Consider the following 27,120-nt stretch of genomic DNA (forward strand, 5'->3'; position numbering starts at 1 on the left):
TGTTAACAGCACCATCTACTGGTGAAGTTACCCTGAATTTACCATGATCCACAATACTCTATTTTGAATATGTTATATAAGGATATATAAGGATCATAAAAAACCTTGAACATCTTAGATTGACTGACTGACTGACTGACTGACCTATTTGGATTGATTGATTGATTGATTGATTGATTGATTGATTGAAATATTTATTAACAGTTTGCAGAATTACAGTACATTTCAAGCACAAACTCAATACAAAGACTGTTAACTGTGAGTGGACAACCCAATTAAGCATTACACTTGTTTACAAGAGGGTCCACCTTGTTCAATTCATCAAAACATTTAGAGACGTACAAATAGACACTTCTATATATAGTCAAAGAACAGAACAGGAATTCATCATAAGGGAGGTAAAAAGGGGAAAGAAACATAGGATAACTCCTTTCCTTTAGTAGTATTTTTCATCATCATTGTAACGAAGACTCTCACTTATATTCATATCAGGATCTGGGAGAGTTGGTCATTGGATATTTAGTCTCCGCGTAGGCCTATATGACATGATCCGAGTAGCACGTTGGGTTATATGACAATGATATGACATGTCTAGTATGACAATCCCTAGCTCTGGTCCATAGCCTAATGCTTCTATGATTCTGCCCTGCATTGACCAGAGCTAGACAATCCCTATATTTGGTCCGGGTTGACCTAGTGCTGATACCAGATCGATGTGGTAGAAGTAGAACCCATATGGATAGATCTTATATTGGCTCAGTCATCCTGACAAAGCAAGCATAAACGGATAATATTGAATAGAGGTCTGCTCAAGGCAGAAGGCAGAAGTCGAAGCATCCTGGTTTAAGTTCTAGTTGAACACCACTGCCTGCGGCGGGTTCTGTTCAAACTTCTAACCTAAAGTAACCAGCAATATAAAGCAGAGCTTTATCATTGTGGCGTTTGTTTTGTTTATTCTTACTGAGTGACTGGACTGACCTCTGCTGGTTCAAAACCCACATTGCACCTGTACTTATTAGATACTCTTATTATTGGTGCTGCCTGTAATTGGCCAGTTGGTTGTCAGGCAACCGGTCCGTAACAACAATTGGCCAATCATCCACGTCCCCGTCCCCCCGGACGATGGAATGTAAAATGGTTCCGGGGGATGTACTTTAGGAGTGAGTGACAGCGGTGAAGGGTGAAGGAAGGTAGCATGGCGAACGCCGGAGGAGAATCGTTACGCTACGCAGAGTACAACACGTCCAAGACTAACGCCAGGAGTGACACAGATATAGATAGAAGACTGGTGAGTCCATGATCCATACATTCAATCTTTTACGGTTGAAGACTATTTTGACTTAAAACAAATTAGGCCTAGGCTAGAAGACCACCAGACAATCCTCCTCCTTTAGCCATGCTGTTGACAATAGCATGATGGTACTATCGACAAGACAACATACCTTATTCATTAGGGAAGGTCATTTGAGTTAGGTAAGGTTACAAACAAATTGACACTTAATTCATTTTGAGATTTCAGAATCGTTAGACATATATAAATGATAGGCTACAAGAGCAAAGGTTTTGATTGATTGATTGAACATTTTATTAACAGTGGGTATTATATTTCAAAGAAAGTACAGGTCAATACACTACATGACTTGTGATCAGCAGGGTCCTCCATTTTCAATTCATCAATCAAGGGGAAATCAATCATAAATGTCCTGCAGTATCTTACTGTAGGATGTGCAGACAGAGGACCAATAAGTACAGCTTACAGTATAGTAAACTCAACTAACTCATTCACACATTGTTGTCTTAATGTCAGCACATTCAGTGTTGTAACCTTATTATAACTATGGTATCTATAGTTGTAACTGGTCACCAGAAATGACCCCCCCCCCCCCCCTTACTGTACAACATTTATTGCTACTAGTGTTGATGATGTATTGTATATTATTGTATGTCTTAGATGTCTTGATTACCGGTCATTTAATACATAGGACCTCAATGGAAACAAGCTTTACTGTACTATTTGCAAACTGTTAATAAAGTATTCAAACAATCGGTCGCAAATCTGAAGTAATTTATTTTAGACACCTGTGCCCACTCACTGCCCAATATAATCTACAGTGATTGTCTTTGCATACATGAGGATTAGCATATAATGAACCCTTTATAATCTTAACTTGTCTAACTATTGTTTGGTGTTTTTTGTTTTGTTTTTTTGTGTGGCAGGGTCAAACTCTAATAGCAGTGGGACTGGGAGTAGCAGCTGCAGGCTTTGCAGGTAAGATTCAAGAAGACAGAAAATACCCCAAGAATGTCTGTAAGTAAGTAGCCTTGCCGAGCCATGAGGCCCACAGGGCAGGAGCCTATCTGCTGTTTCTGTAGCGTGAGGCAGCTTGATGTACAAGTACACCCCCTGGACATGACGCTAGTATGTCACAGGGACTTACCCCCAATCTAACCCTTGATGCTGAGTGTCAAGCAGGGAGGCACTGGGTCCCATTTTTAGAGTCTTTGGTATGACCCCGACCTCCCAGTCTCAGGGCGGACACTCTAACCACAAGGCCACTGAGCTGGTTGTCTGTGATCATACATATATTTCATATATTCCTGAATACACAGCCATAGATCACATCCATAGACTTGCAGCTGTTAGCCGCGGCAGAACGGCGGCATAAATATGGTCGGCGGGGCACTCCGTGTGTACAATAAATAATTCCAAAGACTTGGGAGTCTTTCATATCCATGTGAGAGTTCTGGCATAAAATGTTTAGTCAAATATCTCCACCTTTTCCACGAGCTGCGCCCGGACGGCTTTCTCTCCGAGCAAAAGGGCCCGGAATGACAGCTGGACTTCATTTATCAAAACTTCCTCTGATCATCACAAACGTCATCACCTTATTGACCGGGGTAACGCAATTCTGTGGGTCACACAATCGGCAGGTGCGTTGTGAACTTGCGATAGGTGCTGGTTAATTAATCACACCACCCGCCAATTGTGTGCCCCAAACTTTTGTGTTTCCCTGATGACGTTTGTTGTGATGATCAGAAGAAGTTTTGATAAATGAAGTCCAGCTGTCATTCCAGAGCCCCTTTGCCCGGAGAGAAAGCCATCCAGGTGCAGCTCATGGAAAAAGTGGAGATATTTGACTAAAATACACGTTTTGTGCCGATGTGCCGAGTGCCGATCACATTTATTTAGCGCATGTTTCATTGCAGCAGGAGCTGCAGGAGCGGAGGCAATCGATATATGGCTCTGTATGTGAAATACTTGGCAATACTTTGTATGTAACATCAGAGACATTCTAGGGCTATGTTACCTGACCTGACTTATGGTTTAGTTGCAGACATGACTAATGGTATACAATAGTTGTAGTTGTACTTTCTTAAAGGTTACATTAGAAATAAAAAAAAACATTTCATCTGAAGATTCTTGTTCCATAGACACAAGCGACTCTTGCGTCCAAACCACAGCAAAGGGTCGGGTTTGCGTTGCATTGGTGTGGTTTACCTTAAAAACCGTTTTGTCCCCACCCGACCCTTTGGTGTGGTTTGGGCTTTAGATGCTATTTTTTGCTATCTGGCATCTAGAGTTGCAATAGTCCAACCATTGACAGCACCGGTGTAGGGTCCATTGGGCCACGTCAATTTAGAGCTGGCCCAGTCTAACTTCGAAGAGAGGGGGCGGAAAAACAAGAAAAGATAGCCTACTTTGGCAGCCCTTGTGCATGCAAATGTCTGTTTAGTAGCAATCTACAGCATGCAAGCCGCCTTATTTTAAATCGTCCCCCATTAGCAAGTCGGCAAAATCGTTCAACCCCCCCCCCCCCCCCCGCGATATGCTAATTTGCCCAGTCAATCATTTGATCCACGCTACGCGCCTGATTGACAGCCCAATCATCCAAACAGAAAGGTCTGATCTGAATGATCGTAATTAACAACGTTAAACTCACCAGCACTGAAGCTGTATGGAAAGCTTAGCTTGCATTATCCTCTTTAGTTTGTATCTGCCAAGTGTTTGTTTAATAAAAACCCACCATAGATGAGTTATGAGCAGGTGATCATTTTTCTAGGTGTCAGAGTTTGGAAGTGCAAAGCAACCTAATAGAAATCATCTGAATTAAAGAGGACAAGAAAAGACTCCATGCTGCTTTTATCTTTTGAAGGAGGTCACTAAAAGCAGAGTTTTATAAGCTGTGTTTCTTTCTATAGTACCGTGTGTCCGACCGACTCGATACCAGGCACTGCACTCCCTGTGGGGGTGTGGAACGCGTGTGTCGAATGTGAAGTCGGTGGGTCAAACGGTTCTCGAGTTACGTGCATTACACACGCACGCATTTATAGTAGGATTATGTATCATTGTGATTGTAACAGTAACAGTGTCTGTTGTTGTGTGATGTTTAGGCCGCTATGCATTCCAGCTGTGGAAGCCGCTTGGACAGGTGTTCTCTGAGACCGTCAGGAAGATGCCCTCATCGGTGAGTAATGGACAGGGTTTCATCGCCATGTTGGCTTGTTGTGGTGGACGTTCTTGTCAACATACATTTTGTTTTTGCCACGGACATACAAAATGGGTGGACAGTAATAATACCAGAAACACATAAATAGATGGCCCTGAATAACAGGACTGTAACTCTGAGAGTTAAAATGTTCAAATTTGAACACTCTCAGAGTTTGATTTGATTTGATTTTAGCACAGTATAGAGCAATACATTAAACTAAAGCATAAAAATAAAAAAGGGAGAGGAGAGGAGAGAAGAAGCCCTGGGGGCTTATACGAGGCCTCTACCTATATAAAATACAATAAAGACATTATAACAAGATATACATAATTGCAGTATATTAAAAATATATATAAAATCTACAACATTTTCATTCAAAATACTTGATAATCTAAGACATGATTAGAGACGAGAAGAGAATACAAAACTATGAAAATTAAGTGATTTGGTCAATCGGAACCTTCAGTTTGTTCTTAAACCTGTTCAGAGAAGAAAGTTGAAAACCAGTAGAATATTTGTCCCAAAGTGTAGTACCTCAGCCTGTATCTAATAGAAAACTGACCATGACTAGTATGATAAAGGCAGGGCTTAAAGTTCTCAGTCCTGGGGACTGATTTCAGTCCTGAGGGTCATTTAATGAGATCAGTGCAGATTTGCAAAAAAAACATTTTCAGTCTTGGGATTGTTTTTGGCTTTAAGCCCTGGATAAAGGGGTCCTTGCAAATAAAACATTTGAGAACCACCAGTACTAGTGGACTCCTAATGTGCCACATTTGTCAGTGTACGGAGGACATGTTGGTGACCCCTGGTAATGACTGAACCCTCATATGTCTTGTGCACCACCATGTTCCAGTCAGTTCTATCTCAAACCAGCTCCCACAGTCTGTAAATGTTACATTCTCTCAAAGAAATGCCAACAAAAAAAAACATTCCTATCACAATTTGAATATCTTATTGACTGTTGCTCTCTTTTAGCATGTTTAGCCAATGTCCTGCCTTCAGAAAAAAACGGCTGTTTTGTCTTTTAAACGTGAAGTCTCTTGCCAATAGTTCCGCACACTGAAAATAAGACAATCTACAAGCTCACAATGAGTCACAAACGTGTTGTAGATAATGCTTTCGGTACGCGACACCAGTCCAGTGCACAACCAAATCTAAACCAGGCAAAAGTCATTTACATCATGTCAAGATTCTATTCTAGCAAATGACTTATTTCTCATCACTGAGTCCCAGTGATGACATGATGGCCAGTTAGGGTTAGGGTTTAGAATTCTCTTGGTTTCATCAGGCAAGACTGAAAAACCATGGAGGTCCAGAGGTCTTGCTATAATTCAGCTTATAGAGACACCTTTAAACTAGCTGTTGAATTGACTTATTTCCTTCCTAAAAAAATAACACTGTTACTTGAATGTATACCTGCATCCTTTTTCATATATATATATATAAAAAAATACTTTTCTCTATCTAGGCTTTCTCGTCATATTACAAAGGTGGCTTTGAACAAAAGATGACCAAAAGAGAAGCCAGCCTTGTCCTTGGCATCAGGTAAGGTTCAATGAATGTTTATTTGTTTGTGTAAAAACATAATATTTTTGGCCAAAGTCAGGACAGGTGTAGTATTGTGTCGGATCCACTAGATGGCTCCTGTGGACCTTCACTGCAACTGTGCATAGCCTTGTTTCAGATTGTAAAATGCAGCTGCTGAATGTTCTTAACTTCAGATCTGCACCTAAGATTATTTTTGTTTATGAATTATTACCATCTCAGGTTCACTTTCAACTTGGAACCGTTTATGCATGATTGCCAGCTCAGGTTCACTTACAAACCTTTTTTTTCCCATTGGCAATTGTCTGTAATTTATTTTTTTGTGTTTTGTGTTCAGTCCAGTCACTACTAAGGCCAAGGTACGAGATGCTCATCGAAGGATCATGGTCCTAAACCACCCAGATAAAGGTAAACTAATGATCCTAAACCACCAATAAGTCATATGATTGTCTCCCCAGCTCTTTAAATAGAAAATGTATTTTCAGGTTGAGATACCAATTTTATCCAATCGGGAGAGGAAATTCGCACAGGATACAATACAGGATAAACGATGGATCTGGAGCACTATAAAATGAAAGCTGATAAATGGGTACTCTATCCTGATTGGCTGAAATCAGGATAGAGAGAGAACTTTTTTTTGTTCCTAAAGAGCTGGAGAGACGAGGAGTTACTGACCAAACACTAGCAATGAATACTATCAGATTATACAACTTTAACCTAAAGGCCATTTTGCTCAAACATATTTCTAAGTTGTGTATCTGTCATTTCATGTTTCACTCTGTTTTCCATGGAATAGTTAAGGCTCCTACATAGTCTGGATTTTCGGTGGTTAGGTGACCACCGAACTACAACATGACGTCACGAGCCGCGGTGAAGAGCAAACCACCGCCACCGCCCCAGCCCTTCTCTCTGTTTTTACTCACCACCGCTCAACGTTATTTCAGCTCCGGTGCCGGTGGTCACCTCGCCACCGCTCAACGTTATTTCAGCTCCGGTGGTCACCTCACCACCGGAGCGGTGGTCACCTCACCACCGGAGCGGTGGTCACCTCAACACCGGAGCGGTGGTCACCTCACCACCGGAGCGGTGGTCACCTCACCACCGGAGCGGTGGTCACCTCACCACCGGAGCGGTGGTCACCTCACCACCGGAGCGGTGGTCACCTCAACACCGGAGCGGTGGTCACCTCACCACCGGAGCGGTGGTCACCTCAACACCGGAGCGGTGGTCACCTCAACACCGGAGCGGTGGTCACCTCACCACCGGAGCGGTGGTCACCTCAACACCGGAGCGGTGGTCACCTCACCACCGGAGCGGTGGTCACCTCACCACCGAAAATCCAGACTATGAATGAGCCTTTACAGTGCATTCACTTCGCCAGTGAATCTACCTCCTCAACAACAGTCTTGAGAACTATAAACTGCTTGAAAGTATCTTCTCTCATCAACAGTCGCCGTCTCTCTCACCCTGTTTATTTATCTTCTCTCATCAACAGTCGCTGTCTCTCTCACCCTGTTGAAAGTATCTTCTCTCATCAACAGTCTGTCTCTCTCACCCTGTTTATTTATCTTCTCTCATCAACAGTCGCTGTCTCTCTCACCCTGTTGAAAGTATCTTCTCTCATAAACAGTCTGTCTCTCTCACCCTGTTTATTTGTGTACACCATGTATGTCTCTCTCACCCTGTCTCTCTCACCCTGTTTATTTGTGTACACCATGTATGCAGGTGGATCTCCGTACCTTGTCTCTGTACCTCGGTACCTCCGTACCTGTCTCTCTCACCCTGTTTATTTGTGTACGCCATGTATGCAGGTGGATCTCCGTACCTTGTCTCTGTACCTCGGTACCTCCGTACCTGTCTCTCTCACCCTGTTTATTTGTGTACACCATGTATGTCTCTCTCACCCTGTCTCTCTCACCCTGTTTATTTGTGTACGCCATGTATGTCTCTCTCACCCTGTCTCTCTCACCCTGTTTATTTGTGTACACCATGTATGTCTCTCTCACCCTGTCTCTCTCACCCTGTTTATTTGTGTACACCATGTATGTCTCTCTCACCCTGTCTCTCTCACCCTGTTTATTTGTGTACACCATGTATGTCTCTCTCACCCTGTCTCTCTCACCCTGTTTATTTGTGTACACCATGTATGCAGGTGGATCTCCGTACCTTGCGGCAAAGATCAACGAGGCCAAAGACCTTTTGGACAAAGAGATGAGAAAATGAACTGGACCATAGAAATACTGGACCATAGAAATGTCATTCTAGTCTTTTTGATGTGATCGGAGAAGCCCTCACCCTCGCCCAGCCCAAGACATTGATGATGTTCTCACCTCCCCTCCCCAAGACATTGATGATGTTCGGCCCTCTATGAGTCGACTCGGTCGGTCATTCTCATAAAATTCAACAAAGAATCTTTCCGCTGCACTTTTCTGTGCAGAATCTGTCCTCTTCTCCCAGTGCCCAGCTTACACGGTCGTCTCTCCGAGGCAGCCTCCATATATCCAGGCCTTATTCATCACAATATCCAAACAAGGCAATGGGCTATGAGATGAGAAAGCAATGAAAGCAATTGTAATTTAATTTAATTTTGTTTTGTTTTCATTGTTGTTTTTATACATTGTTAGTATTTTATATGTACACTGTCTTGTATGTAAGTCTGTTGTGTTGTCCTTGTGTCTGTCAGAAAAGAGAAAACCCTCAAAATAAATGATGATTAAAAAAGCAAGCAAGCAATGAGATGCTTCTTGTAATCCAACTTGCTTTCTCTCACCACTCTGAAGCATTGTTTAAACCTTTCTCTCACCACTCTGAAGCATTGTTTAAACCTTTCTCTCACCACTCTGAAGCATTGTTTAAACCTTTTAGTTGGGGTTGGGTGTTAACCTATTTTGGGCGGGAACCCCTTTTGGTGTTTTAAACATTGTTATAATTTAGCTATTGAAAAATAGCAGATCTACAAGCTCATAGCGCGCCACTCGGTGGCGCGCTATGAGCTTGTAGGTCTGCTATTTTTGAAAAATCGTAAACAAATTGAGGTCAGGCCTAAATGGGTTAACTACTCAAGGATGGATTATTATGTCTGGTGACCAAAACGGTGATTAAAATTAGTGTGCTTTATACTTCAGCAGACCATACGCTGCAATAGAAGTTCTGACAAGACATGACGTGGACAACTTGGGACTATTTATATTTTCAGTGTGCATTTACTAACAACTATCTGGCTTATTTTATCTTGGACTACAGTACATGAATTGTGTTTCCTGTTTAGAATAAACTTGTAATGTAAATGTTAATGCAGTCCTCAGTTAAAAATAATCATCCCTAGTATGTGTTGAAAATATGCACTCTTGCAGCTTGTAGCTTACATTCTACTTTCACATGTGTATATTTTGAATGTCATTACTTTATTTTAATTGTGATATTTATTTCATATCCTTACTATAATTCAAGAAGTTGTCTCTGAACGAGAACGAAGCTGAGCTGCACTTGTTGTCGGGACCATGCTGCGATCGAGTCATAGTAACACACGGCTGTTTGATTTCAGCAAATGAGTTTTGAAACTATAAATATTCAGAATCAATGTGTAGCCTGTTGTTAAATGTATGACTCAACGGGAACAAAACCTGATCAAGGTGCACATTAGAAGTGATAGGATATGCAATGGCCAATTGAACGACGTACAACGTACAACGTTCTATTTACATTGCAATTATTTTAGAACTTAGAAAATAAACTATTATCCAAATAGAACAAGAAACACTGATGTGATTGGAATCTTCTGGAGATGTCTCAGGGAGGAGGAAGAGGTGAATGGAAGACAGGCAGGACCTGACCCACAAAGCCCCAGTGGTGGTGACCTATCATGCATTTTAAGGCTACTTTTCGCCAGTTTGTGGCGTTAGATTGTTTTTATTAATAAAAGAACATTGCTTACATATTGGTGCTCCTACATTTCTTTTGAGTGGTGCAACCACTCCTATAGACAGCTATGTGTGTCCCTGCCTGGCTGGGTCTGTCCCTGCCTGGCTGGCTGTGTCCGAGCACAAAATAGGGTTTGGTTGGTTTTCACAACCAAAAAAACACATTAACTGTATATATGATTTGGGGTGGTACAGTAGGGACCCCCTGGGGACCCCACACGGTAACGGTCATTTCTTGACCGTTTCGTGCACGGGCGGCTCGCCGGAACCGGGCCAGCCCCCTGGGCACGTTGCTGGTGGTCTGGATGTTCCGGGGACCCCCACACGGTAACTGTCATTTCTCAACCGTTTCGGACGCGGGGCAGCTCGCTGGAACCGGGCCGGCACCCTGGCTGCGTTCCGGGTCCGGAACTTCCGGGGACCCCCACACGGAGTTGCACCACTCACTTCACACAGGTGTGATTTTTAATTAAATGGGAGCACCAGTTCTACCAAGTAAAGTTAATTTCAATTCCTGATATACTGTGCAGTGTGCACACAGCACTGTTTGAGAAGTTGAAAACTTTATATCCACCTTTTTTTATGTGAAGTCCGAAGTGAGTACAGCAAAAGTACTACTCAACACTAACAGTCAACATACATGTGTGTCTCTCTGAAAGTTCCCAGCTAGGTTTATATGTATGAAGTGAGCGCCTCGATCACCAACCCATCTGAGAGGAATGTGTTTAGTGGTGAGCAACCGTAACATGGCTCATGTACTGTATCTGCTGTGGGAGGGAGGCCTCTGCAGCGATCAGAACTCCACAGTAAATGTGGAGAACAGTAAAGGAATATGGCTAACCATCTCAGGGAAACTAACCGCAGAATAGACACACTATAACTGAACAGTGTTGTTGGCGTCATCAGCACAATTGGCCGTTGTTGGGCAACAGTTTGTCGAGTGTGACCTCAGATCAGTGAGAAAATGATGAGAGAGGATGTACAGCATGGATGGGTAGAGTCAAAGTCAAACGATTAGTCACACACGTTACCGCAGTGAAATTTGTTCTCCGCATTTGACCCATCTCTCTTGGAGCGGTGAGCCGCGCCACACTCGGGAATTATTAGTTGCTTTGACCCCCCAATCCAACCCATTGAAGCCGAGTGCCAAGCAGGGAGGCATTGGGTCCCATTTTTAGTCTTTGGTATGACCCGGCCGGGGATCGAACCCCCGACCTCCCAGTTTCAGGGCGGACACTCTAACCACAAGGCCCACTGTCTGGTTGGAGTACTACAGTGCACTACAGTGTGCTGTGCAAACAGGTGCAATTCAAAGCAACTTAAACTTACTTAAATGTCAAGGTGACGAATCAATTTTCAGACACAGCAATCTTTCTTTCCAAATTGTTCTTACCTTCCTCAAATGAACCTGATGCAGGCCACGATGACGTCACAATCACTAGCCATTTCAAGCCTATACGATACTGCCATCCCAATGCAGTGAAAAGGTCTTCATAACATAACATTTTTTTTACACAATACTTACACAATACCAGAATTTTCAGCATTAGTAGTGGCTCCAAGTTCGGGACAAAAGAAAATATTTGACAACATCGCCAATGTAAATCCATCCAATATTTTATTGAATAAAAGCCCAACATAAACCTTTACAAAATGTATCAATCAACATAAAAATCATTGATTACACACAACGCGCATGTTCAGTTAAAAATGTACCCATGACAGATGTCTTAATTAAACCCTGTGAAAAACAATCTGCAATATGTGCAACCACCCATATGCTCGCAAATACCCAAGCCTTATAATTAATTCAAAAGAAAAAAAAAACCACACTGGATGGATCAGAAAGTACGGTAATTTAGAATTGATAACCAGGACCACGTGATAAAGCATCACTTGTCAATGTATGAAGTAAAGTGCTCTACTTAACAGAACACATTGTACCAAAACATTAGGATACTTTACACATCCCTTAAAAGCCACAGATTATTCCAACCTGGCCAGGGAAAATGATATTAATTTAATTAACAGCCTGAACGTAGTCTTATAAAACGGGGCTGAACTGTAGATTTGGAAATAACCGATAGCTACAGATGGTTTTTCCCTCCCTAAAATAGAGAGCATTTTATTTTTTTAGCCAAACATTCGAGTTATTTTGTTAATATTGGTGTTGCAAAATGTGTTTCAGACACTTTTTTATTTTCATCTTTGAAAATAAAATCCGACCGTGCAATAGTTAGTTGCAATAGAATTGACCTACTTTTTTTAAACTAAGAGTTTATCTCTGATAACTTACAAACCCGCCAATACCTGTGAAAAGCAAATACGTATCATTTACAATATGAAAACAAAACTAAGGACAAATTTAGCTAACAGAATGCAAATTAGGTGACAATAACAAAAAGTCAGTGGTAGCCAAATATATCCTCTTCAAAGTAACGATCCACCTTGCTATTCAAAATAAGCCTTCACTTGATTAAAAAGGGCACCAAGGATCTAGTTTGCTTGGCCTGGCAAAGATTTTGTACAACAATAAGAAGGGCAATCAATATACATTCTCTCATGGCACGTCCATTCAAACCGAGCTCAAAAAAAATCAAACGCGCGTAACCGTTCAATTGATAGAAGCAACAGGTTCTTATTCAGTAAGATGCAACGGTCAAAACAGTGCAGACAGAAACGTGAGGTAACATTGGGTAAAAACAGACACGTCACACTTTTGCAGCTAAGATGTGTTTCCCCCCATGCCTCAACAGTCCTCATGTATTCGTATTTCTTTCTACAGCGATTTTCATGTTTCAGTCTACTAAATAAGCAGGTGTTCATCACGTTCCAGAAGACAACCTTCATACTCTTTTTCTCTCGTGCACAGCCCTGAAAACTAGAGTCTGAGCCCCTCTCAAACCCCTGCTTTTGCTGTTGTTTTCTGCTGAAGCTAGTCCAAGGAGGGTGGATGTTTGGGATGTGTTTTGACTGACTTGGCAGGCAGCATTTGTTGCCCCTGAGGTAAGGAGGCGTGTGGCCGCTCTACTCGATCAGCTTCTTTGCCTTGAAGAAGCGCCGCAAGTAGAAGACCTGCCAGGTGGCGAGGCCGATGAGACAACACATGGAGAAGATGCTGAAGTACAGCACGCGCGTGTTGGTGGACTCTGGGATGGGATGGGATGGGGGGGGGAAGTAGAATAGAAAGTCTTATTACAGGCAACAGAATAATGGTCACAAAAATCTCTTTTCAAATCTCAATTCAGAACCATAGAAAACACCCAAGCATGTCAAAGACAATTCTGTAAAACTGTTTATTACTGTCAAAAAAGTGGTGATGTACACAAAAATGTTTTGGGACTTTCTCTTTTCAATTCCAAAAATATTGTGTGAATTCTCTCAATCTCTGTCATTTCGCACCCGTGCGACAAAGGGAATGTAAACAAGACCAGCCGTGCGTCACACCAAAAGTGTGACCCATTGAATACGGTAGATAGAATGATTACACAATCACCACAGACTGCAAAGCATGGGTCACTGATTTTCATGTAACACCCTTGCACGTCTCTGACAGAGAGCTTATTCATTCCGTCCGATGGATTATTTCTCTTTTGTGGCAACAGGAAAATATCTATAAAAGTCTTAAATGTAACCAAGTAACGCCATTATTTTGGAAACGGTAACTAAGTAACTGATTACTAATTGCAAACAAATGCGTTAGGTTACGACAGATGGGGGTCTGTGGCCAAAAACAAAAGTCTTGAGAACCCCTGTACTGTACATTCTAACTGCATTGTTTTGTTTTGAGAACCACTGTACTGTACATTCTAACTGCATTGTTTTGTTTTGAGAACCCCTGTACTGTACATTCTACTGTACATTCTAACTGCATTGTTTTGTTTTGAGAACCACTGTACTGTACATTCTACTGTACATTCTAACTGCATTGTTTTGTTTTGAGAACGACTGTACTGTACATTCTACTGTACATTCTAACTGCATTGTTTTGTTTTGAGAACCCCTGTACTGTACATTCTACTGTACATTCTAACTGCATTGTTTTGAGAACCACTGTACTGTACATTCTAACTGCATTGTTTTGAGAACCACTGTACTGTACATTCTAACTGCATTGTTTTGTTTTGAGAACCACTGTACTGTACATTCTAACTGCATTGTTTTGTTTTGAGAACCACTGTACTGTACATTCTAACTGCATTGTTTTGTTTTGAGAACCCCTGTACTGTACATTCTAACTGCATTGTTTTGTTTTGAGAACCCCTGTACTGTACATTCTACTGTACATTCTAACTGCATTGTTTTGTTTTGAGAACCCCTGTACTGTACATTCTACTGTACATTCTAACTGCATTGTTTTGTTTTGAGAACCCCTGTACTGTACATTCTAACTGTATTGTTTTGTTTTGAGAACCCCTGTACTGTACATTCTACTGTACATTCTAACTGCATTGTTTTGTTTTGAGAACCACTGTACTGTACATTCTAACTGCATTGTTTTGTTTTGAGAACCCCTGTACTGTACATTCTAACTGCATTGTTTTGTTTTGAGAACCACTGTACTGTACATTCTACTGTACATTCTACTGTACATTCTACTGTACATTCTAACTGCATTGTTTTGTTTTGAGAACCACTGTACTGTACATTCTAACTGCATTGTTTTGTTTTGAGAACCACTGTACTGTACATTCTAACTGCATTGTTTTGTTTTGAGAACCCCTGTACTGTACATTCTAACTGTATTGTTTTGTTTTGAGAACCCCTGTACTGTACATTCTACTGTACATTCTAACTGCATTGTTTTGTTTTGAGAACCACTGTACTGTACATTCTAACTGCATTGTTTTGTTTTGAGAACCCCTGTACTGTACATTCTAACTGCATTGTTTTGTTTTGAGAACCACTGTACTGTACATTCTACTGTACATTCTACTGTACATTCTACTGTACATTCTAACTGCATTGTTTTGTTTTGAGAACCACTGTACTGTACATTCTAACTGCATTGTTTTGTTTTGAGAACCACTGTACTGTACATTCTAACTGCATTGTTTTGTTTTGAGAACCACTGTACTGTACATTCTACTGTACATTCTAACTGCATTGTTTTGTTTTGAGAACCACTGTACTGTACATTCTACTGTACATTCTAACTGCATTGTTTTGTTTTGAGAACCACTGTACTGTACATTCTAACTGCATTGTTTTGTTTTGAGAACCCCTGTACTGTACATTCTAACTGCATTGTTTTGTTTTGAGAACCACTGTACTGTACATTCTAACTGCATTGTTTTGTTTTGAGAACCACTGTACTGTACATTCTACTGTACATTCTAACTGCATTGTTTTGTTTTGAGAACCCCTGTACTGTACATTCTACTGTACATTCTAACTGCATTGTTTTGTTTTGAGAACCACTGTACTGTACATTCTACTGTACATTCTAACTGCATTGTTTTCATACCATTGGTATCTCTCATCTCTTCTTCTCTCTTCTTCATGTAAGCAAAGTCATTGACGATGGACTCCGATAGGTCCTCCAACCGCCTCAGCTCCACCTCCAGAGGCTTCAGTTTTTCCACCTTGGCAATCTGTACGGACACAAACAAACAACAAACACCATGAATCTTAATTCCTAATTTGTACCAGTGTCAGCTGCTAAAAATTATAATCTAATAAAGAGCCGTTGAAAATTCAAGTTGTGCATCCCTAGAAAGCACATACCTGTAATTGTGTGGTAATTATAATAATGTATATGTAAATATGTGTTTCACACTTGTAATGTACCTCCTTTTAGCTATTTGTATTACTTCTAATGTATCCTCCTCCCTGTTCTATAGAATGTCGTTTGATTTTTTCCAAGAGGGAACATTGCCAACAAGGAAACTCCCTTGTCGGCTGCCATGACTCTCTTTGTCCAGTAGGTGTCTCTCTTGCACTGGGCAGCACATGAACAAGCTTGATTCTATATCAACTTTATTTTACTGATATACATTAATTCACCTTCATTATATCACACATAATAATATCACATCCTCCATGCATGGGGCCCAACAAGGCAAGGCCAAGTACAGGAAATCTATGGAAAATACAGGATCAACCTCTAACTAATTGCAAAAAAAAAACTAACTCATCTTCAATATATCCTGAATAACAGAAAAAAAGTTGCCTGGAATTGTCTGAGGGGAAAGTGTTGAAAATGGCCTGTACAGTATGGCCACCATTGACATCCTATTATAAGGCAATATTTTCAAAATTTCCTTATGCTTTAAGTAGCATGTGACATATCAAACTATGGGGTTTTCATGATGCTGAATCCATTCCAAGCATTAGTTTAGCTAATTTAAGGAAATTTAGAAAATATTGCCTTATAAAATAGGATGTCAATGGTGGCCATACTGTACAGGCCATTTTCAACACTTTCCCCTCAGACAATTCCAGGCAACTTTTTGAGTGGTGTAAACCACTCCTACAACTGGCTTTGTTTGTGCAGAAAAAATGAGCATGGTTGCTATGTTCACCCTGTTCACCCGGGTGTGATTTTTTTCTGTTATTCAGGATATATTGAAGATGCAAAATCAGTTGAGTTTGTTTTTTTTGCAATTTGTTAGAGGTCAAATTACATTATTACTGGACTGTAAACAGTAGTTTGTTTGTCTTGGTAAAGTTCATGTATTGTTCTGTTCAAACAATAACATGTGAGAGACCTAGATTCTTGCAAACAACCTATTAAGCCTTTTAAAATGTGCTTTTATATAGCGCCTTTATCCAAGGCGCTTTACATAGACTGTGCATTACATTCATCCATTCACACACACATTCACACACCTTTACATAGACTGTGCATTACATTCATCCATTCACACACACATTCACACACCTTTACATAGACTGTGCATTACATTCACCCATTCACACATTCACATAGATGCTGCATTACATTCACCCATTCACACACCGATGACAGAGGAAACCATGCAAGGCACCAACCAGCACATCAGGAGCAATTAGGGGTTCAGAGTCTTGCTCAAGGACACTTTGACACTAACTCTGGGGGAGCCCACAGGGTTCGAACTGGCAACCTTGCAGTTACCATCCGGCCACTCTACCCCTGAGCCACAAGCCTTTTTTACACTTTGTTGCGTGACGGTGTTGCGCTGCGAAGATGGGCAATCTACAGGCTCACTGTAGATTGGCGTTCTACAGGCTCACTGTAGATTGGCGTTCTACAGGCTCACTGTAGATTGGCGTTCTACAGGCTCACTGTAGATTGGCGCTCTACAGGCTCACTGTAGATTGGCGTTCTACAGGCTCACTGTAGATTGGCGTTCTACAGGCTCACTGTAGATTGGCGTTCTACAGGCTCACTGTAGATTGGCGTTCTACAGGCTCACTGTAGATTGGCGATCTACAGGCTCACTGTAGATTGGCGATCTACAGGCTCACTGTAGATTGGCGTTCTACAGGCTCACTGTAGATTGGCGATCTACAGGCTCACTGTAGATTGGCGTTCTACAGGCTCACTGTAGATTGGCGTTCTACAGGCTCACTGTAGATTGGCGTTCTACAGGCTCACTGTAGATTGGCGTTCTACAGGCTCACTGTAGATTGGCGTTCTACAGGCTCACTGTAGATTGGCGTTCTACAGGCTCACTGTAGATTGGCGTTCTACAGGCTCAAAATAGGGACACCTCCGGGTTGAAAGTGGTTCACCACCACTCTCATCCTGCTACTACGTACAGAATGATTGCGTATGCTGACACGTACGAAGATGCTCATTCGCAGACGTATTTGCCACCAACAGACAGGCGAGTCAAGCCCACACTCAATTGTCCTCTGAAGACTCGCTGCCCACACAGATGCACAGCAGCACGGTGGAGCATTTTTGTGCACTGCAGTGTGCGTGCAATACGTGCGTGCTGGTGCGTGGGTGGAGGGTGATTCTCAGCTGCTAGCTATTTTTTGCCTTTTTCTACAGTCAAATCCCCAGTGTTCATTTGACTCCAGAGTGTACGTACATGCTCAGAGTTATAAATGGATTAATTAACACGGAGGATTTTACTGTATACTTATTATAAAATGTCTTATCTCACTAACTCTTGACGCAGCTAACGTTTCAAGTAGTCATAAGAAGCATGTTCTCAAAATGAACTCTGTAACCTTGAGGACTGAAAATGTATCAATAACAACATAACAATAACAACGTACTCCTTATATGGCCAGTACAGAATTCATTCCATGAACCCCCCATGCCAAAGATTTCTCTAAATACATCCATCTCTATAGATAAATCTAAATCGCTCAATACGACATAGAAACGTCCCCTCCTGTCGGTTTAGGCTGTTCTCCTAGTTCCTACAAATTCCATGATGTGGGCACGCGCCTGGCATGCCCATGTGATCTATGGCTGCAACTACATCAATATGTATTTTAAAGTAAGGTAAAGTATTTTGCTGTAAACACGGCGAACAAGAACCATGTCAAGGCCACCAAGGGTAACACAGCGAGGGGTAATTGGTAAACATGGTGAACAAGAACCATGTCAAGGCCACCAAGGGTAACACAGCGAGGGACAAGAACCATGTCAAGGCCACCAAGGGTAACACAGCGAGGGGTAATTCAGACTGTTGCGATTTTTCTCTACAACATTCTAATAATTAACCCATTAAGACCCGAGGAAGATTCTACAGTTTTCTGATAAACCTCTGTTTCTGTCAGTGGTTCTCAAACTATTTCATGTCAAGGACCCTTAGAATTATATGTATTAGGCCTCCAACCCCCATCTCAGAACATGTTGTTCAAGGGACCCCCCAGAAGCAAAGATTACAAGCTTCGATTTTTCAAAAATAGCAGACCTACAAGCTCGTAGCGCGCCACTCGGGCGCGCTACGAGCTTGTAGGTCTGCTATTTTTGAAAAATCGAACGACTGACATAGAAACATAGCTTTTTCAGAAAACTGTCAGGATGTAGAAGACATTTTTAGAATCTGATCTCAGGTCAAAATGGGTTAAAACACCAAAAGGGGTTCCCGCCCAAAATGGGTTAAACTATACTTTATGAAAACGGGCCACGGATGCAAAGCTACCTCCTTGGTACCTGCCTGCTGCGCTTCTGCAAGTCTAGAAGGTGCTCAGTCACCTCAAATGCACACACAATACAATACGTTTTTATTTTAGGCAATTATACATTTAACTCAACACATTGTTCGCTCAATGACTCTTCCTGCAATGGAAAAGGAAATGGCATTCTGCCCCGTCCTCCCTTAACCCGTTCTGAACGGGAACCCCTTGTGGTGTTTTAAGCATTATGTTATGCTTTAGCTATTGAAAAATAGCAGATCTACAAGCTCATAGCGTGCCACCGAGTGGCGCGCTACGAGCTTGTAGGTCTGCTATTTTTGAAAAATCGAAGAACGACTGACATAGAAACGTAGCTTTTTCAGAAAACGGTCAGGATGTAGAAGACATTTATAGAATCTGATCTCAGGTCAGAATGGGTTAAACCACTGGATGCAATCTATGGCCCTCATTTATCAATCGAGTGGAAATTCTGCCCCAAATTCGAGTGTAGGATTCGTAGTACACCCACGTCGGGTCGGCATTTACAAAGTGATCGCAGACAGCTGTTTCTTCCTTAATTTCGTTCGGACGTTTATAAATGTGACGGCTGAAATCTATCTGGCACGCCCTATGAAATCAAGCCTCGCCCTCGTTTTTGCGACATGAACAACTGCCATACGACCTGGAAACCATGGTTACAGGAAGAAAAAAAAGGTTCCCTCGCTGCCCCCTCTCTCATACACAGATGCACGCACACGCAAGGCAACTTGCAACTTGTTGTATCTTAAATAAATAAACCTGCATGAATTAAATAAAGCTGTATAAAGGCCTACCCTGTCTGTTTCTCCTCTCGCTTCGCTTCCCTTGCTGCCTGCCTCACCCCCCCCCCGCACACACGCACGCACATATCGCAATTTGCACGCAACTGTCACTGTGTGTTGTTAGTTGTATATTAAATTATTAAAGTCTTTTTAATTTAATATACAACAAGATATATTAGTGAACGAAAACCTGAACCTGTGAACCATGAATTAAATAACAAATAGGCACACACACGCTGCTGTTTTGCATAGGTGCTCCTCCTGTCCTGTCTGTCTGTCTCTCTATCACTGTGGTCCGTCCGTGACACCGTGACCAACTGACCATGCACCGCACGTTCGAGAGTCTTTAGATTGCCTCGCAGTCGCTAGTCGCTGCAGTGGGGGGGCTGTCAACTGTCAATATATGAATGTGCAGCCAAAACCGTATAGCCTCATGTGGCTGGCACTGGTGGTGGTGGTGGGCTGGCTGGGTAGTCTACCTATCTCCGATGCGGTTCCCACTTGCGCTGGCACGGTACATTTGGCATTCGAGCGACGCGTCGGGTTTATTAAACGAGGAGGAGATTGCACATACCAAACTCCAGAAAGACATCGGCCTGCTGTAGATTAGGCTACAGTAACAGTAGGCTACCCACGCTGGGACTCTCCGCAGCTGCACCACTGCACTATAGTACTCTCCAACGTCCCGTCATGGAAATATTTCAGCACAAATATTTCAGCCCAAATCCTCGCATGTATGAGCTCATGCAAAACACTGTTTAAATGGCTTAGCATACGTTGCAACATTGTTTTTAATTGCGCGATTTTAATTGCTTGCTTGTAAAGTTGGAAATCTCCTACTAATTTCATATGACACAAAGACACATCGTTGATGTATTCTTTTACTTTTCTTTTTTTTTTTACATTTAGCCCATACCTATACAGTTTTATATAAACAGCCTACATATGTTTAGATGCCTGTGACAGCCTCTCAGCTGGTCAAACAATGCTGCTCCGCTGTTCTACGACAGAAAAACAGGTGAGGACAAAGCGTACGACAGCTCCCGACCAGACGTGGTTCTTGTCTTGGCTCAAGTTCAAAATCAAACGTTGGCGCAAATGGTAAATGCCGAAAATTGCGGTAATTTCGGCGTACGCCCATATTTTGGCGTACGCACGGTTGATAAATGAGGGCCTATCACTCTGCCCTCCGGGTTTATAACCGGAGGTGGGTTTCTCACTCCATCACTGTAGGTTTATAACCGGAGGTGGGTTTCTCACTCATCACTGTAGACTTAATGAGAAGGTTGGTTGGCCATCATCGGCTATGAGACGAGAACAGAACACGCATTGCACTGTTTTTATCTATAAAGCCTTACTTAACCCCTTTTGGGCGGGAACCCCTTTTGGTGTTAGCATTATGTTATGCTTTAGCTATTGAAAAATAGCAGATCTACAAGTTCATAGCGCGCCACTCGGTGGCGCGCTATGAACTTGTAGCTTGAGAAATCGAAGAATGACTGACATAGAAACATAGCTTTTTCAGAAAACTGTCAGGATGTAGAAGACATTTGTATCACCGTAGGCTTTATGAGAAGGTCGGTTGGCCATCATTGGCTCTGAGACGAGAACAGAACAGCATTGCACTGTTTTTATCTATAAAGCCTTACTTAAGAAATTATCTTTGCAGTCTATTACAGCCTAAAGCAATAGGCCATCATCACACCCGTTCTCAAGAGTACTTTCTATTAGAAATTCCTGATATTAATTCTGAACTGGGTAAGACTGCCTTTCAATACTATGCCCCCCACATATGGAACTGTCTTATAAAACTGAAGAACTTGATTTCACTTGATCGATTTAAATGTCTTGTATGGAGTAATTTGACATATAGCTGTACTTGTTCAATCTGAATTGTTTATTTCATTATATTTTTTCTTGTAATGTATCCGTGTTCAAACGTTTGTTATGTACAGTGTAATCAGGGCGTCATTGTAAAAGAGAGCTGGTTCTCAATTGACTTCCCTGAATAAAGGTGAAAGAAAAATAAAGAAAACCGAGTAACGTTACGTTTCTAAATCGCCACAATTTAAACACTTTGTGTTGCAAATTGTTGTGCCAGTGAGCCAGGTGATCTGACTCCTACACTAACCATGTTAGTATTCAGAGGACCAGTGAGCCAGGTGATCTGACTCCTACACTAACCATGTTAGTATTCAGAGGACCAGTGAGCCAGGTGATCTGACTCCTACACTAACCATGTTAGTATTCAGAGGACCAGTGAGCCAGGTGATCTGACTCCTACACTAACCATGTTAGTATTCAGAGGACCAGTGAGCCAGGTGATCTGACTCCTACACTAACCATGTTAGTATTCAGAGGACCAGTGAGCCAGGTGATCTGACTCCTACTCTAACCATGTTAGTATTCAGACGACCACAGAACAAACAGAGGTAGAGGCACACACCACGTAGTGGGGAGGTGCTGACAGCAGGAGATAAAACGAGGCCGCACAGCTCGTAGTCACGATGCAAGAAACATTTATTTGAACCCGACGTTTCGGCAAACAAGATGCCTTCTTCAGGGAATACCCTGAAGTTCGCCGAAACGTCGGTTCAATAAATGTTTCTTGCATCGTGACTACGAGCTGTGCGGACTCTTTTCCTTTTTTCAAGTATTCAGAGGACTCCACAAATAACACAAAGGCCCCACCTTCCCCTCATGTCAAAGTAGTCGTCAATGTTGATTAGAGGTCGCTCTGGATTAAGAGCGTCTGCTAAATGCCTAAATTGTAAATTGTAGGACATGTGGAAGTATCCTTTTGGACCCCAAGAGAGAGAGAGAGAGAGGGGAAAGAAACATCATGTGTTCTCTCTCTCCTTTTAAGTTTGATGTCAGCAAATAAACAGTAACGTTACACAGATGCACATCTCTCTCTCTCTATTAGTCTGTGTTGTTAATGGAGCTGGGCAGTTCTTCTGGCTGCTCCCCAGCCAGTGACTCCAGGGGTCCAGGAGCCTGTCAGATGATCACGATCACACAGCGTTACACAGTCACGACACAGACCTTTACTTGGTCGCACTTTGCCAGGCACGCTCAGGTAGCCTCTACGACGCATTGATGCCCCGTCGTACGAGAAATTAGCAGATCTACGATCTATTGTCTCAGGGTTCTAAAAATATCTATCTACATCCTGTAAGTTCACCTAAGAAATAGTGTTGACTAATCATTACAAGTGGCTCTTATTTTGAAGAGGAAGTCTGTTTCAGTTGTAGCCAACTGCCATGACAGTCGTTATGATGCCGGCTGTGGTCTAAAGATTAGTAAACAAGAAGTGGTGGTGGATTTAAACACACTTTTAGCCAAAATAAATATATTTACAATATGAAAACCATGCATCTTTGACTTAAAACAATTACACACTTTGGAAGAACGTTAGACACGCAACCTCTGCGGCAGCTGCATTAGGTGAGTAGTTAAGAGTTCAGCACCATGTAGGCTGCAGTGCACGGTGGACCCACTTCCAACTAATGAACTCAAATGTTTATAAGAAATGGCACAGCGGCCAAACGTCAGTCTTTGCAGGCAGTGACAGTACTGTACTGTAGCCTACCTTTTTTTTTGTTGGGCAGCTGTTGTTGATGATTTTACCAGCGTGAGACTTATACAATTAACAGTTTGACTGCGGAACACGCCAAACGCGTCTTCCCCCCCCCCCCCCCCCCATTGTCTTTCCCTGCTGAACTCGACTTTTGTTTAATTCGACATTTTTTGATAACTTTTAAGAGGAAAAAATAGATTCCGCAACACTGGTATGAAAACTCAGCTCCACTGGTTTATTTGATTCAACGTTTCGATCACTAGGATCTTCTTCAGGAATCCTAGGGATCGAAACGTTGAATCAAATAAACCAGTGGAGCAGAGTTTTCATACCGGTGTTGCGGACTCTATTTTTTCCTCTTGTACTGCCTTTTGTCCAGCACCTGGGCTAGAGTGGAGGTGCATGCTCTATTACCTTTGATAACTTTTAAGACATAAGGTTTGTTTCCCTCTGACAGAGCGACAAGGATGACGCTTTGGGATGACGTAACCGGAAATCGACCCATCACTGGCTTGCAGGGGCTTCTGGGAAGTTGAGGCTCAATGCATTCGAACGGGCAACGGGAGCGTTCATCCTCCACTCTTTGTTGTTGGTCGGCACTTTGGATTATTTTTCAACACGACGATCACAATTTTTTAAGGTGGATTTTCGTGAAACGGACGTACATGCGAGACCGGGCGATGCTTCAAAAGGTTAATGTAAATCCCTGCAGTGAACCATATATCACGATAATCAATTCAACGCAGTGAGAGTGTTAACTTTCAAATTTAACTTGTGTGAGAGAGAACTGCAGTAGGCGTGTTTGTTTTAAAGCGATGTTACGTCAAGCGTTGATGGGTTATTATTATTATATCTGCACCATAATGCATCGTGTCATACGGGTGGGGTGGGGAGATGGGAGGGTTCGGGCTAGGTTCGGGCGGGGTGCCTGATCGTGCCCTCCACCTCCCCCCCGGTATTATCTTGTTCCGCTACTCGCTCAGACACCTAATAATGTACAAATTAAGCAAACACTGAACAGAGGTAGTAATGGGAAAGTCATAAATGGTCTCCCTCTACAAGTTCTACTCACTTCTTCATAGTTTTTGGCCTCCACACCATGCTTCATGTCCAGGTTGACCAGCTGGTCGGGGACCCTCCCAGTTCCTGGTTGACAAGAACACATTGACTCACTGTTATGAGAGGCTATGCAACAGAAACCGAGATTTATAGAACATAATATGTATACCTCAAATTCATCCCACTTAAATTATCATCACTTCACGATAAGATAAGATGTGAAGATAAAGAGAAAAAACAGTTGCAAAATGCGTTTGTGCATTTTGCAACCATTTTTTTTAAATGGAGTTAAAACTGTCTGGATTGTGTCAGAAACACAAGCCTGCTCACCTTTTGATACTCACAGATAGGAGCATAATGGTGCATGATGAGGATACGTTTTAAAATAGTAGTGACTCAAAACAAAAATTGACAGTTTTCTTGGCGTGAGCTTCCTGATTCAGTCAGTGTACTGCTTACCCATAGGCGATTTGCTCTCAAAGCACACCTCGAACATGTCGTAGTCCTCTGTGGTGAATGCAAACTTCCCTTTTGTTGCATCTTCCTTTGAGTAAAGTGTGTGGCTCGAGGAATCTGTGATCTGTAACGTAGAGGACATCGATGATAGTCAGGAGGCATATTAAACGTGCATTCTAAACACCGAATGCCGCGCTATGAGCTTGTAGGTCTGCTATTTTTGAAAAATCGTGAAAATGTGGCACAAATTATATATTCTTTTAGAGCGAACGTTTTTAACTCAAATCTTTGCTTCTGGGGGGGGTCCCTGGAACAACATATTCTCGGATGGGGACCGGCGGCCAAATACAGATAATTCTGGGGGTCCTTGACATGAAATAGTTTGAGAACCATATAGAAACATAGGTTTTTCAGCAAACCGTCAGGATTTAGAAGACATTTGTAGAATCGTCCTCAGGTCGAAAACTCTAAATGGGTTAAATCAGGCATGTACAGTGAGCTGATTTCCAGACACATAAATGAGAACAACCACCCTGTGTGTATCATCAGCTCTACAAACATCTGCTACTGAGCATGCCTTCTCCTTAGTATGAACTGAATATGAAGGACCCCGATGTAATCAATGGAAACAAGCCATAGACTCTCTTACGTTTCTAAATCCTCTTAGCAGACCTTGTATTAATAATGAACTGTAGGCTACTTGTCTGGTTCCTTTTTCTGCAAGCCGTTAATAAAAGTATTAAAAAATAAAAAATAAAAAAAGTTTAACAGAATGATACACCAGTACTCACGTGCATTTGACTATTAAAATACTTGATTGATTGAAGTATTTATTAACATTTTGCAGAATTACAGTACACATTTCAAGCACAACTCAATACACAAAAAAACTGTTAAACTGTGAGTGGACGACTCCATAAAAGCATTATTACACTTGTTTACAAGAGGGTCCACCTTGTTCAATTCATCAAAAAGCAAATGCAACGTCAACTTAATATCTTTATTATAGGGTGATGGGCACGAGCACCAGGGTTCCATCGGTGCTGGTGGTGGTGTCTCATACAATGCTAATGTGCTAATTGTGCTAACTTCTGACTGCACTTTTTAAGACTGACGTGTATCAACATCTAGGAGGGAGCAGCATGGGCTACTAGTGCCTTGAACAGGATGGTCTGTGCTGGTAACATCACACACGCACAGATAAAGCACGTGTGTCAATGTTACTAAAAGGTATATATATAAAATAATCTAAAATATCCGAGAAATCAACCTCCGTGTAGCAGCAGATGCTACACTAGCCGGCAGGGAAGATACCAATTCATCATCATGCCGGGCCCACCGGTTCAGTTTCCTAGTTAGCTTAGCATGCAGGCTAACAGGACAACAACAGCTGTCAAGTGCTTCATTGTTTTTTTGTCGAGATTAAGGCCGAACTAAATCACAAATCGTTGAAATCAATGCGTTGTTTGACTTTCCACCGTTACCTCCCCCCAAAAAAACAATACTCTGTAAACAGAGAGACAGTGACACCACATTGAGACCTGGAGCTATTTCTTCCCCTAGCTGCGGGGCCTTCTCTCTCTCTCAGTAGCGCAGCCCTGGGTTTATATGCTTCCTCGTACGGCGGCCGGGAAATAGCAGATCTACAAGCTCACAACGCGTCGCGGTCGCGACGCGTTGTGAGCTAGTAGATCTGCTATTTCCCGGCGCGCGCCGCCCGGTCGTACGACGGGGCATAAATGGAGAGGCTATACCTGAGGCTTTTTTTGTTGGTTGCTCACCTTCAGGTTGGTCTTGGTGTTGGACTGCTCGCTGATCTCGTACTCCCCCGTGACCAGCACGTCCTTGTGGATCTCTTCCCGTAAGCACTTCCTCGAGTTTACCGGCAGAAAGAAGGAGATGGAGAACACCGATTCAATGAGAACCGGTAACAGCAGTAGTGCGGCGAGTCGAGCCATGGCTGCTGCTGCTGCTAGCTGCCTTCCTTCCCCAACCAACCAACCAACCAACCGAGCAAGGAAGCAGCCAACCCGGGCTAGCCAGCAAAGCAACAGTCCTACCTCCGGAGGGAGGCTGCTGTGTGTGTGTGTGGTCACTCTAGCACCAATGCTGGCACGGAGGATGCATCACACAAGATGTGTAAAATCAGCATCAAGGACCCCCAAATTTACACTAATTAGCCCGCG

The 27,120-nt window shown here is 42.3% G+C and overlaps 2 protein-coding genes and 1 long non-coding RNA gene across 3 annotated transcripts; 1 reads left to right on the forward strand and 2 right to left on the reverse strand.

The window, feature by feature from the left end:
• Positions 1 to 1,137: 1,137 nt before the first annotated feature.
• dnajc15 (DnaJ (Hsp40) homolog, subfamily C, member 15) lies at positions 1,138 to 8,768 on the forward strand. The gene is made up of 6 exons (XM_079527049.1): positions 1,138 to 1,288; positions 2,218 to 2,269; positions 4,393 to 4,466; positions 5,959 to 6,035; positions 6,373 to 6,443; positions 8,188 to 8,768. The coding sequence occupies exons 1-6, from the start codon at positions 1,196 to 1,198 to the stop codon at positions 8,256 to 8,258; spliced, it is 438 nt and encodes a 145-aa protein (XP_079383175.1). The 5' UTR covers positions 1,138 to 1,195; the 3' UTR covers positions 8,259 to 8,768.
• Positions 8,691 to 9,789, reverse strand: LOC306941529. The gene is made up of 3 exons (XR_013792170.1): positions 9,092 to 9,789; positions 8,861 to 8,918; positions 8,691 to 8,794 (listed from the first exon to the last, which is right to left on the reverse strand). It is a non-coding gene; the product is annotated as an uncharacterized lncRNA (long non-coding RNA).
• Positions 9,790 to 11,551: 1,762 nt separating this feature from the next.
• On the reverse strand, positions 11,552 to 27,012 carry tmed10 (transmembrane p24 trafficking protein 10). The gene is made up of 5 exons (XM_079525865.1): positions 26,716 to 27,012; positions 24,938 to 25,058; positions 24,492 to 24,565; positions 15,423 to 15,549; positions 11,552 to 13,104 (listed from the first exon to the last, which is right to left on the reverse strand). The coding sequence occupies exons 1-5, from the start codon at positions 26,890 to 26,892 to the stop codon at positions 12,983 to 12,985; spliced, it is 621 nt and encodes a 206-aa protein (XP_079381991.1). The 5' UTR covers positions 26,893 to 27,012; the 3' UTR covers positions 11,552 to 12,982.
• Between the last annotated feature and the right edge of the window lie 108 nt (positions 27,013 to 27,120).

Source organism: Electrona antarctica (assembly GCF_951216825.1).
Source record: "Electrona antarctica genome assembly, chromosome: 17".
NCBI lineage: Eukaryota > Metazoa > Chordata > Actinopteri > Myctophiformes > Myctophidae > Electrona > Electrona antarctica.